Consider the following 13,290-nt stretch of genomic DNA (forward strand, 5'->3'; position numbering starts at 1 on the left):
TCCCCCCTTGTTAAAAGCACCCATCCAATGTGATTGATGGCGCCCGACATAATACCAACCTTTATGCAGCTCACTATCATATATCTGCCCTTCGTCCTAGTTTCTTAGTGGCCTTGGATGCCAGTGAGAATACGTCAGTGGGTTAGAGCTGAGACTGCTGAGAAACTGCCTAAGACAATAGAAAGTCTAAATAACTACCACACAATAGTGAACTAGGATTTCAGTCTGCAGAATAATGACCGATTTGCTCACCAGCCTTTGCCTATTGGGACACAATGTGCAGACCATGGACGAGAGAGATAAACTTTACTATCACTTTCGGGCTGGTAAACAGGCGATTCAGGCTCACAAACGCAGGGAATTGTACAGGAAGCCTCAGGGCTTTGCATGTTCACCAAACCCAAAGTCCTGGATTAGCGCCTGGAGGTGCCCAGCCGTCATTCAAGGCAGCTGCCTTATCTCCTCTTCTGACCAACTAGGCTGCTTGTTGAGAAGAGCATCTCGGGAGTTCAGATGAATACAGCCTCTGGATCAAGGGAGACACTAGTTATCGGAGAGTGCGGCTCGGCGGGAATCTAGGGCCAAACGGATTCATATAGAAGTGCAAAGATATTAACCCCGGTAAACCGAAGTAGAGCACATTTGCTGAATTCTATCCCAAGTTGTCAGGAAGGAGAGAAAGCGCAGGCAGCAACTACGTAAAGAATTCGCATCTCTCTCTCTCTCTCTCTCTCTCTCTCTCTCTCTCTCTCCCTCCCTCCCCCCTCCCCCCCTCCCTCCCCCCCTTCCCCTCTCTCTTTGTCCTCTCCCCCCTCAGAAATCAGCACATTTATACCTTAATTTGGGCAACAGAATCATGTACTTACAGGCATGTTTGATGCTATAAAATGATAGAGCAGCACATAAATCCTGACCGGGAGATTCTCCTGCCTGCATCTATTGTCTGCTTGATTTGTGGCGCTCGAGCTCGAATTCCTCTGACTGAGGTTTAGTTTGATGTTAACCTCTGCAGTCACATGGCTCGCAGGAACAGAGACTACGCAGTCTATAGCCCATTCTTGTTCAGTTGGAAGATCGGGTGTATTTATCTTACTATCACGTTTGTTTTCTGTGCAAAATGTGGATATTAAAATGTGTCTGCCTTTGCAACCTTGGATATTAAAATTGTCTGGCTTGCAACCCAGGACATTAAAATGTGTCTGCCTTTGCAACCTTGGATATCAAAATGTGTCTGCCTTTGCAACCTTGGATATTAAAAGATGTGCCTGTCCAACCATTTATATTAAAATGTGTCTGCCTTTACAATCCTGAATATTAGAATGGGCCTGCCTTTGCAACCTTGGATATTAAAATGATCTTGCCTTTGCAATCTTGGATACTAAAAGATGTGCTTGTGTCCCTTTTATACTAAAATGTGCCTGCATGTGCAACCGTAGATATTAAAATGTGCCTGCCTTTGCAACCTTGGATATTAAAATGTGCCTGCCTGTACAACCTTAGATATTCAAATGTGCCTGCCTGTGCAACCTTAGATATTAAAATGTGCCTGCCTTTGCAACCTTGGATATTAAAATGTGCCTGCCTTTGCAACCTTGGATATTAAAATGTGCCAGTCTTTGCCACCTTGGATGTTAAAATGTGCCTGCCTGTGCAACCTTGCCTGTGCAACCCAGCAACTTGAGACCCTCACGGGTGAATAGCGCGCTTTACAAACCCCCTGATTGATTGATTGATTGATTGATTAGATATTAAAATGTGCCTGTCTTTGCAACCTTGGATATTAAAATGTGCCTGTCTGTGCAACCGTTGATATTAAAATGTGACTGCCTTTGCATCCTTTTGTTCCCTATGCACAAAATGGGTATTCAAATGTATTTTCACTAGCATGATTCTGCTCTCTCTGCACAGTCCTCAACATTCCCTTGGAGTACTTGGGCTTTTCACTGGATCACGGGGGACTCATGGTGCATGGGCGAAACTGCTATAGGGTCTCTGAGGTGCAGCCTGTGGTGAGATGGAAGTTGGAATCGCCTTACCCTGAGCAGAGGAACCACTATTGTGTGCTGCATGTGATGTATCCTTTCAGAGGAGACTGCAATGTTGCACCTGGACTGATGGACCCCACCTATGGTAGACACAGAGGATATTACCTGAAGGCAGGGGAATAGTAGGCGTTTTCGCCACCATTTAAAAAGACTTAAGCCCTTTACCTATTTTTGCGCTTGCCATAATCAATCCATCTCGCTGTAAAATAGTTTGAAGGATCAGCAGTAAAACTTGGCTATGGGTAAAGGGTAGGGCACAATCCTGCTGTGCTTGGTTCTCTAAGAATGCGAATAAAACTTGGAGGAGTCAGTGGACTTGCAGATTCCCTCAGGGAAAAATACTGAGCAGCCCATAAAACGACAAATGGCCAGGAGCTGTCCTCTAAGTCATTGCGACAGACTGTCCCTCGGCGTGAATATCTAAGGTGGCCCTTCACCAGTTCTGTCTAGGTCCCGGCTTCATGTGTTTGTTGCAGTGTCATCTCTTTTTAGATAAAATACTGTCATATCCCTTGATGCCCAATATCCCCCAGCAGGTTATGCCACCGGTTTCCCCTCTGTAGCTCAGCTTACTGTTCTAGATCACACAGTATTTTCTTGCATCTCGCCTCCAGCAGGGAAGGTACAGTGGTCTACCGTGCATCTCGCCTCCAGCAGGGAAGGTACAGTGGCCTACCGTGTAGTACTGCTGTTCTTCCCCTCTAGACACTCCTTCCTGTGGTTGTTAAAATCCCTCCAGCCATCTTTAGCTTTCTTTTCATCTTTCAGGAGATGCAGGAAGTGACCTTGCATCTCTTATAGAATAACGTAATACTCGTGTGACTCTAAAACCTATTGGGCGGACGCAGGTTCTGCCCCATATGACCACATAAGTCACGCATGTTTTCTTTTGCACAGATTGAAAACTCTGCAGAGGAATTCGCCCTGTACATCGTTCACACCAGTGGTGGTGAGTACTCAGGAGTGCTGGGCTTCAATCAGTTCCATTGCCTTCTATGAACAATGGTGTTATTATATTAATGTGAGCATTAAATGTCGGGGCTTTTTAAAGGGCTCTCTGTTTTTTTTGTCTTAAACATTTATGGTGTACTTTGAATTTTTTTTAACACATGTTCAATATTCTTTACATTTTCTATGTGATAAAGAGTCGTGACCAAAGACAAAAAAGTAGCATGAAAATACTTTGTATATAGTGTCTTTCTTCTGCGGCAGGTCACTTCATGGAATAGGAATAGCACCCGGATACATAAAACAGTGAGGCGAACCCATCTAGTCATTGTGTGCCAGTAATCATGACTCCATCATGCCAGTAATCATGTTCTAGTCATGCAAATGTAAAGCCATGACATTAAATTATTAAGCAGGACAGGAAATGGACAAAACAAGTGCAAGTACTCACCAAATACCGCGTGGATTAGTGGGCGGGGCAAGGGGCAGGCTTAGATTTTTTTTTTTAACTTCTTCAAGCTTTGAATGCAAGAAATCTGCACGATTTGTTAGAATGTTGGATGGGATGTGGAAAATACAGAATCATCTCAGCAATTATACCAGACAAAAATATGGCTGACTCCCTATATTCAGACACAAACACATTCAATATCTGGGCTCGAATGGGGTTTCCAAAGCTAATTGAGGTGTTCTTGAAAGTGATTTGACAACCCCATTATGATGCTAGGAGTTTGGAGAGTCACATACATCCTGAATTAAATAAACGCCAACATTCTAATCAATGCTTTCTCTCACATTTGTCCTTTTTGCCTATTTAATTGGGGCTGAGTTTAAAATAAAATAATTTATAAGTTGACTGTCAATCTCCGCTCTTTATAACTTTGTCCACTTTCTGCGGCAAACTGTTAGTCCCTATTTATGGGATCACAAAGTATTTTTTCCATTTCCAACACTCATTACTGACCTTCCTGATTAATATAATTGGTGTTGACCTCAAAAGTGCCCATTTTTAAAATACATTTGACTCCACTGTGGTAAACCTGCTGCACAATTTGTTCTCATAGCTGACAGTATTTTGTTAATGAAATTCACATAAAATGTCAACAGTTCCAACAGTCAATTAAGTTTCCTCTGCCAAGAAAAGTTAAACGCACTTTCTGCTCCCAGGCTTCGAGGTTTCTGGAGTCTAAAATGCTTCTGCAAACACCTAATTTCTAATCTACACTTAAGTACTGATGCCAAATACCTGAAGATTGTAACTTGGCTGGACTGGAAATGGAAGAGACTGGATGTTAAAGGCTCGTGTGTACTCTCTCATTCATACATGTCAAAATACGGCCTCCATCTTTTACTCACACGCAAATGCATGTGTGTCGATACAGACTCTAACACACGTCTTCACCAGTGGTCGCAGTTTATAAAAAAAGTAAGGGAACTGTGATGCTCTGTACAGTGAGGGTGGGTTTAAAGGCGTGGCTAAAAAACAAACTGTTCTATAACTTTTTTCGGTCTTTCACCTTCACGTATGTACATATAAAATAACACACAGCTTAAATGTAAAATAAATGGAACTTAAGTTAATCAGTGGGAAATGCCTTACAGTGCTGTATACAACCTCTATTAGTTATTACACTGCAGAGGTCTTTCTGTAACCAGAGAGCCACAGAATTGAATCCTGATTGGAGCAGTGGGGAATAGTTAGGAGCGTAACACAGCCCCCTGCAACCTCTTCGGTGTAGGGGCCTGTGTTACGCTCCTTTAAAAAGCACACACTTCACAGCTCAGCTTGTAACTCCTCTCCAATACCTCTAAAAAAAAAAAATCTTCCTCACCAGGAAGCGTCAAGTGGTTCCATTAATTAAAGCAAATACCGGTTTCTGAGCACCTTTAACATTTGCAGATTGACCCATTGTGCACATTTACACTTCTTTCAGGCAAGCAGGCACCCTAGCAAGAAGGCTTGTTTAGCTTTCTGCCCCTCCCTCTGTTTCACAGCACAGGAGCCTCCCTGCCTTACACTTCAGCTGAAGCATTTCAGCTCTCAGAATTAACCATCCCGGAATGGTTCTCTTTTGACAGAAAGTAGGGGAACTGTTTTCCTTAAATTAAAAAAGTATGGGCATGTCATGCTCCTCTGATCCCACCCACTTTGACCAATGCTCTTCACTCATTTAAACTCCCTTTCATACTTTCAAACATTCTATCACTTACACACACAACTCGTACACTACACTACTTTTCTTTCCCAGTCGTGCTCATATTCACATTTTTAGGTCTCGCCTAGGCAGCGCGCATGTGCTGCTCTAGGAGGGTCTTTAGCCATCGGTCTGCTCGTTTTCAAGCAGACTCGTGCTTGTGCTGGCATCTACCTTGCAGGAGCAAGCAGCTGTGCACGTGGTAATTAAAAACGTATGGCTCTGACGCCGCCGCTGCTCGCTCCTGCAAGGCAGATGCCAGCACAAGCATGAGTGCATTTGCCTGCTCTTTTGCGGCCGCGGGGCCGCGCCACGCTCCCTCACGCTTGTTCATTATTTTCATGTGCCGCCAAGAACTTCTTTCGAGAGTCTACGTTTCATTATTTTTTTGGTTGTGCCACCAAGCAGTTCCAGCACAGCACACCGTGCTTTCAATGCTCTTGCAGTGCCCGTTTCATGATTGCTGCTCTTTTTCTTTTCAGTACGAGGCTCTTTTCAAAACCACCTTGCCTTCTTTTTCAGCCGAGGGCTTGTTTTTCTTATTGCTTGTTTTGAACTCGCTTTCCCTTCTTAATGTCTTTGATTTAAACAATTCACGAGCTGTTTGAATTTGAGTGCTCTTTTTTTTTTCACTTTGCTTGTTTTTTTGCCTAAGGCAATACTTGTTAATTAGCGTTAGCGTGTTCGCTTGGAATCACTCTGGACTCCGCTCACGGCTTGCAGTGGTGCGCGCACCACTCGCGGGACGCTGCAGCAGCATTCCTTTTACCGTGCGTGCACTACTCGCAGGATGTCCCCCTTTAACCCTGTAAACAGACCCGTGGCTGCCTCTTCTCCAGCTGCCCAAACCAGTGCCCCCTCGTGCACCTCTCACAGGATACAACTGCCTTCATGAGCCCCCCTGTGTCATACCCAGAGAAAGCCCCCCCTCCTCCTCAGTCCGTGCTATTCCGAGGAGTTCAAACACATTGCCCAGGATCACCGGACATCGGTCCACACTGCATCCGAACGCCACTCCCAGTTCCCCAAGTCAACCTCTCCACCCCAAAGGCCTGTCGCCCCCCCCCCTGGGACCCCGCCACTGCCTGTCATTGCCTGCCTCAACAACACTGCGCTCCTGAGCCCCTCTGCAATCCGCAGACCCCCAGCAGCCTGAGAAACATTCTCCCCTTACTACAAGCGCCACCCATGCACCGAACCCTCCCGTACGAACTTCCACACCATCCATCCATGCAAACCTGCACCCAAACCCAACCCCACGCTGTCTTCGTGCATTAAATTACGCTATAGTACGTCCCCTCGCTCCCCGGCTGGGCACATGTCCGTGGGCCGAGCCCGGCAAAAACATCCATCCTCTTGAGAATAGCGCCGATACTGCTGCTCTGCGATTTCCCAGCACTGCACATACCTGACTCCCCACCACACTCCAAAAACCACCCGATCGTGCCTACTCGCGCAACCACTCCCCCTCACATAACATCCTGTCGCGTTCCCTCTGCAATGTAGATCGCAGGAACCACCGGCCTCAGAAGGATGAAAAGCTTAGGCATGAAGACCGGGCTTTGAACCGCCATCCATTTGAGCATCCAAGCTGCTCCCCGAACCCTCTCACCATACGGGTTGGAGTCAAAATGACAATCACTTCTTGGGCAGAGGACCGACACCCTTCCCCCTCACCCCACCATAGACACACTCCCACAACATCAAACAGTCTTCCAGCGACATACTCAGAAACATCATGGTGCAAATTGGGACACCTAGCCCCACACAAAAGTGGTCATTGGGGCTCGCTCACCATGCCTGCCTCTTCGCACAACCTATGCCTGCCCTCCATACAGCCTCCGTTTCGAAGCCCACCCATTAAGACTCCACAATATCAGGCAATGTTTTGATTTATTCTGGCACAGCCCTCTCCCCCACCAAACACACCCACCCCCATTTTATGTGTCTTCACAATAGATCGAGCCTAGCGGAGGCAACAAACATACTTCTTGGTGCTTTTCCGAGGTATGTGGTGCTATATTATTTAAGGCTCGCAGTGTGTGGGCATGCCAGTGGGAAATAATTTACTGCATTGCAAAACACTTAAAAGGTCCCAAAGGCGAGACCTATTGGATATGCCAATGCTTGTTTGCTTTTACTTTGTCTCACGCAAGCCCTTAAACATGCTCTCTTTTTCACACACACATACACATCTACAGAGTTAACTGCAGTTGGTCTTGTTGACAGAATGAGTCTGTCCGTGCTTGCTGACTACAGGCAGCATTCTGGCAATTATGAAAGTGCGTCATGAAATTAGCTCTAGGCCTTAGTTTTCCAGAAGCTGACTGCGTTATTAATCTTTCTGTCTCCTCCTGGGCTTAAATGAGAGTCCTGGAGCTGTGTTGTAGTCTGGACCGGACCGAGGTCCTTCAGCCAGCTAATATGAACCTGGTTAAGTTCTCCCAGGCCGGGCTTGAGGACGAGTACACTCTGCTACCGAACAGCAGAGGCAGACTCTGCAACACATCACGACTGACCCTGCTGAACCTAACCAGCCAGTTGAAAGTGCTTAGAATAGTACTTAGGCTGCCACTGCAAGACCAAGATTTACGAAGCAGGCGCTGCACAATCATTATATTAGCTAGATATTTATACTGCTATGTGATTGGCTGAAAGGTGCTGGGGATCGGTATAGTAAAACATGTGTCAGATGATGCAAGGAGGAGTAGAGTAAGAGAAAGTCTGGAAAGGGTTATTTTGGGGATCATAGTAGTGGTATGGGGTTTAGGATAAATGAGAGAGTGGGTGTAGAGGATATATTGATAGATGTATAGGGTGAGAAATAGGGTAGTGCATTGGATATGCTGAATTACAAGAAAGTGATAAATATATAGATCCATAAGTACATTGAAAGTATATAGATGCATAAAGGGGGTAGATATATGTAGATTAAAGATATTGATAGGGGTACAGGATGAGAAATAGGGTAGGTTATTGGATGTACTTTTCAGGAGGAAAGTAACAAACACACAGATCCAGGTACATGGAAGGTACATAGATGCACAATGGAAGAAGTACATGTAGACCAAAGATGCACCAGATAAACTCCGGTTTCCGTGTTTTATTGTACTTTATTTATTTTTTAAACATAATTATTCTACATGTTTATACAAAGCAATACACAAAGATAGGTACATATTTATAGTAAAAATAAATGATTATATACAGAGGTATGTGCTGTAAATTTCTGTTTACTTATGGTGCTTATGTGGCAAGAGACAATTCTTGAGCATTTTCTGAAGATAAGGTGGCTGTCCGCGGATCTTATGTGGGGGGGGGGGGGGTGGTAAGGAGTTCCATAGTTTGGCTGCTTGAACAGAGAAGGATGTGCCACCCATGTTTTTTTTTTCTTGTATCTTGGGATTTTGAGGCAAGGTGCCATTTTAGAGCAGAGGTGCCTTTGTTGAATGTGTTAGGTGATTTTATTTCTGATGAAGAGCGGTCCCGTTCCATGTATTGCTTTGTGGGTGATACAAAGCAGATTGAACGTGGATCTTCTGGAAACCGGTAACCAATGCAGGGCATTCAAGGCAGGGAAGATGTGGTCTCGCGGTTTGTTATGCAAGAGTAGTCTGGCAGCCGAGTTCTGAATCCGTTGTAGTCTTTTCATGGTCGTTAAAAGTGATCCGTGGTAGAGGCTATTGGCGTAATCATGTTTGGACAGAACAAGGGAGATGGTAGCTTGGACCTTGTGTGGAAATCTCAAATGAGGGAAAATTTGTCGCAGCGTTTTTATAGTGACAAAGCTCGATCTTGCTACTTTTGTCCACTGGGGCATTCATCGACAGTTTGCAGTCCATGGTCATTCCGAGGTTTCTTACTTCCTTCGATACTTTAGGTGGTGATCCCAGTTCATCAGGCCAGGCGGCAAGCGGGTCATAATGTTTCCAATCACCGCACAAGAGTATTTCCGTTTTGGAAGCATTCAATTTGAGGTGGCTCCAAGTCATCCACTGATCCACGGCTCTGAAACAACTGAAAATTGGGGCGTTTCCAATATCTTTGGGGCATTCCAGTTGAAGGAGTATTTGTGCGTCATCTGCATAGTCATATCACGTGAGGTGAAATTGATTGATAAGTACCGGTAATGACTTCATGTAGATGTTGGATGTTGAAAAGCATGGGCGAGATGATAGAGCCTTGAGGGACCCCTGCTTTTGTAGAGTGTGGTTTGGATGAGAAAGGTGGGGTATGGATGACATTAGTTCTGTTTTGAAGGTAGGACGCGATCCAGGCTAGAGCAGTCCCCTCTATGCCGGCTTCATAATCTTTGTTTCAGAGAGTCATGGTCAACCGTGTCAAAGGTAGCCGAGAGGTCCAAGAGGAGAAGCACAGCAAACCCGTTGTGGTCTACTGTGTTCTTCAGGTAATCCCAGACGGCAAGGAGGGCTGATTCTGTGCCTCTTCCCAGACGGAAACCTGTTTGGAAGTCTGAAAGTATGGCATTCTCTTCAATGAATTGTGACATCTGGGCGAACGCTGCTCTTTCTATCAGTTTGCCCAGGAAAGGTCCATTTGTAATGGGTCTGTAGTTGCCAGGGTTCAGCGGGTCCAAGTTTGTTTTCTTCAGTAAAGGGCTTATGTATGACTTTTTGAGTTCTTCTGAAAATATTCCGGTAGTTAAGGAATCGTTGATGATTCATCTTACTCGAGTGGCAGCAGCGGTTGTTAAAAGAATTTTCTTGAAAGTTTGTGGTGGACACGGATCAGAAGGGCTGCCAGCAGAGCTGCTTGCTTTGACCAGGGCCATAAATTAATCGTGTGAGATGTGTTGGAAGGAACGGAGAAGCTGGGTTAGAGCATTCTTGGATTGTTGTTTTGTCAAAGGGTTAGTGCAGGTGCTTTGTCTCTGTTTTAAGTACTAGTCCAACATGTCTGCTTTGTCAGTGTAGTGATTTGCAAGTTTGTCTGTGAAATCTTGAGTAACAGGATGAGTTCCTTCTAGGCAATTTGGTTTGAGAAATTCATTGAGTATTTTATAGAATTCTTTATTTGCACATTTAGCATTTTGAATTCTGTCTGAATAGTACCTTTTCTTAGCTTTTTTGATAGCTGACTTGTATAATCTGCTCATTTTCTGTAGGTGAAGTTTGTCTTGTTTAGCGTTTGTTTTGTGTCGGGTACGTTGCAGCTTTCTAATTTGCTTTTTATGTCTTTTATCTCTTTTTCTCCAAGGTGCTTTTTCCCTTTGTTCTGTTGTGTGGTTTTGAGTGGTATCAGGATGTCAAAAGATTCCTGTAACCACTCCTATAGTTTTGAACAGAATATATTGTTTCCAGATTTGTACTGGATGTTAGTTGTGTTTCTAAGTGTTCCAAATTGAGTTTGTTCCACGGTCCATAGGTGGATGGAAGTAAGGTAGTTTTAGGTGAGTCGCTTAGTGTTGTTATATGTTGGAAAGCAAGCCAGTGGTGGTTTGACCATGTGACTTGAGTTATAGTTTGAAAGGTGAATAGTTCGGTATCAGCAAAAATTACATCTAGGATATGTCCAGCAATGTTAGTGGACAATCTGATGCAGGTTTATTGCGTCTAGGCCAGTGATTATTGTTTTTGGATTGGGTTTGTCAAACCAAATGTTGAGGTCACCCAGAATGCATAGGTTCGAGTGTATTGTTATCAGGTTTGAAACTGTGTCTAGATGTGCATCTGGGAATGTCGCCTTGCTAGGTGGAGGTCTGTAAAGGAACAGGAAATTACAGGAGGAAGACGGTGTAGGATTGCATCTGATGAGAATAGCCTCACAATTCTTTATGGTGATGTCGTCAACTTTAGTAATATGTAATGTTTGCCTGAGCGCAACAGCTAGATCACCTCCTTTTTTGCCAATACGATTTTGGGTGATCGTTTGATAGCCTAGAGGAACTGCATCATGCAGGACTGCAGCAATTTCATCTCCCAACCATGATTCAGTTACGAATAGTATGTCTGATTTTGCATCTATGAGAAGGTTGTAGATGTGATATTTCTTTTTAGAGAGGGGTCAAGCATTTATTAGTAGACAGTTTAGAGAATGGGCTTTGGTCAAAGTGAGACTTTGTTTGTAGAAGAGTGATTAGTATTGTGTGGGTTTGTAGCAGGTGTGTTTTGGTGCTGGTATTAGCTGTGTTAGGATAGCAATCGTGTAGCTGTTCTGTATCATGTTCCTCATCCAGCATGTTAAGAAGGCATTTGGATGGGTCTGCGTGTGTAGGTGGTGGAGATGGTGTTTGAGTGTGAGTTGGTGTGCTGTGTTGTTTTCGTGGTGTAACGTTGCGCAGTAGACATGGGTAAGCGAAGTTGTGAGGTGTGGCACGTCGCTTATATTGTTTGCGTATGTTTAGGGCGGAAGGTGTAAGAGTCAGGGGTGGTGGTGCAGCATGCGGGTCATGTAGTAAGGTTCTAAATTGTCTTATAGATGAGAGGTGTTTGGTAGAGAGTTGCTGTATCTGTGTTAGATGTGGTGGAAGAGAGAAATCTTGGCATTGGTGTTTGTTCCTTTGTGTGGTTTGAAAGGAGGGTATATGTTTGTATTTTGTGATGGTATTATGAGGTGTTGCGCTTGGAAGATCTTGTTGTATTAGTGTGCCGGATATGTTTTGTTTTTGAGGAGTAGTGAAAAGAGGTGCTGGTGTATTTGTTTCATGTGATGGAGTTGTTTGTATAGTATTGTTCGTGAGAGGAGGTTGTAAGGTAGAGGGAGATGTTGTGTTTATGAGTAGAGTGTATGTTTTGTGTAGGAGGGAATGAAGTAGAGGTAAGAGTGTTTGTCTTAGACTGGTTTGTTTCAAGAGTTAAAAAGTATGGTGTTGTGCAGTGTGTGTTGTGCGTTTGTGTTATTATGGTAGAAAGAAGAGGAGGGTGTTGGTTGGACAAATGATGTATGTTTGTTAGTGATAAAAAGTGGTCTGTTAGGAGTAATTAGAGCAGGGAGTGTGTGCCTGGATGGGATGTGGTTAAGTATGGTGTGGAATGTGGTTGTGTTAGTGATGAGTGGATTGATGATAGGTGATGGCGGAAATGTGTGGTAGCTGGGATAGAAGGGTGTATAGGTGTGGTTTGTGTCGTTTTGTAGTGGGTGCTGAGACATGGATTTGTGCATTGTGTTGGTTTGTAGTAAGTGTGTGGTGTACATTTGGTGTGGTGAGTGTGTTGCTCTGTTTGTGAATGTGGATGGTGTGGGCTAAGTATTACTGAATGAGAAAATTAGCAGCATTTCTGGCCCTAGTCCCGATCAGTCTCAAGCAGGCTCAAACAGGCAATTGCCCTTGTCCTCCCTGCCCTTAGCCTCAGCGCCTGGGCTGAGACGCCCTAAGCCTTGGCCTTTTATAGCCTTATTAATCAGGTGACCCCTTCAGCCAATGGGAACCCCAGCCCTAACACTATCCAATCACAACACTAGCCCTAAAATCTAGAACCAATAGGAGACCAGGACCTTACAGCCGATCTTAGCCCTAGTCCAAGCACCCAGTAAGTTTCAAAAACCCGGATCTCGACGTCCAATAGAGGCCCTAGCCCTACCAGTAGTCCCAACCCAAGTCCAAGCAACCAATGACACAGGAAGCCCTGGTCCCTACTTCCAATAGAAAGCCTAACCCTACTCTTAGTCCCACACCTAGTCCAGCAACCAATCACACCAGAAGCCCTAATCACTACTTCCAATTAAAGGCCTAACCCTAGCCATACTCCCACCCTAGTCCCAACAACCAATCACACAGGAAGCCCTAGTCCCTACTTCCAATAGAAATCCTAAACCTAGCTCTAGTCCCAACCCTACATTGATTGAGTCACAGACCCAGAAACCAATCAGAAACCTCAAATACGGAGGAGCCAAGATGGCGACCGGGACGGCAGCGTAGACTCCCGGCTCCGTGAACCTCCGCATCCCGCACGGATATCCTGCCTGAGATCCTCAGCCTGCGCTACGCGCTCGTATTTGTGAATGAGAGTGGCAACCGACCGTGTGACTCCGAAGTTTCTGGCGCCGGTACCGCCGGAGAAATGTGCCTTTGAAATTTGCGGCCCGTGCAGCCCTGGAGCCAGGACCTCGAGCGGACGCCTTGGCCGGGTGGCAGTTCAACA

General features: G+C 45.0%; 1 protein-coding gene across 2 annotated transcripts in view; it reads left to right on the plus strand.

The window, feature by feature from the left end:
- The window catches only part of RASSF2 (Ras association domain family member 2), a 198,517-nt gene that overhangs the window by 166,600 nt on the left and 18,627 nt on the right, over window positions 1–13,290 (plus strand). For both annotated transcript variants that reach the window (XM_085636373.1, XM_085636374.1), the window contains exon 9: window positions 2,943–2,994. In XM_085636373.1, coding sequence (XP_085492499.1) covers window positions 2,943–2,994 — 52 coding nt within the window. The remainder of the gene's footprint in view (window positions 1–2,942; window positions 2,995–13,290) is intronic.

This window comes from Triturus cristatus, chromosome 11 (assembly GCF_964204655.1).
Source record: "Triturus cristatus chromosome 11, aTriCri1.1, whole genome shotgun sequence".
Classification (NCBI taxonomy): domain Eukaryota; kingdom Metazoa; phylum Chordata; class Amphibia; order Caudata; family Salamandridae; genus Triturus; species Triturus cristatus.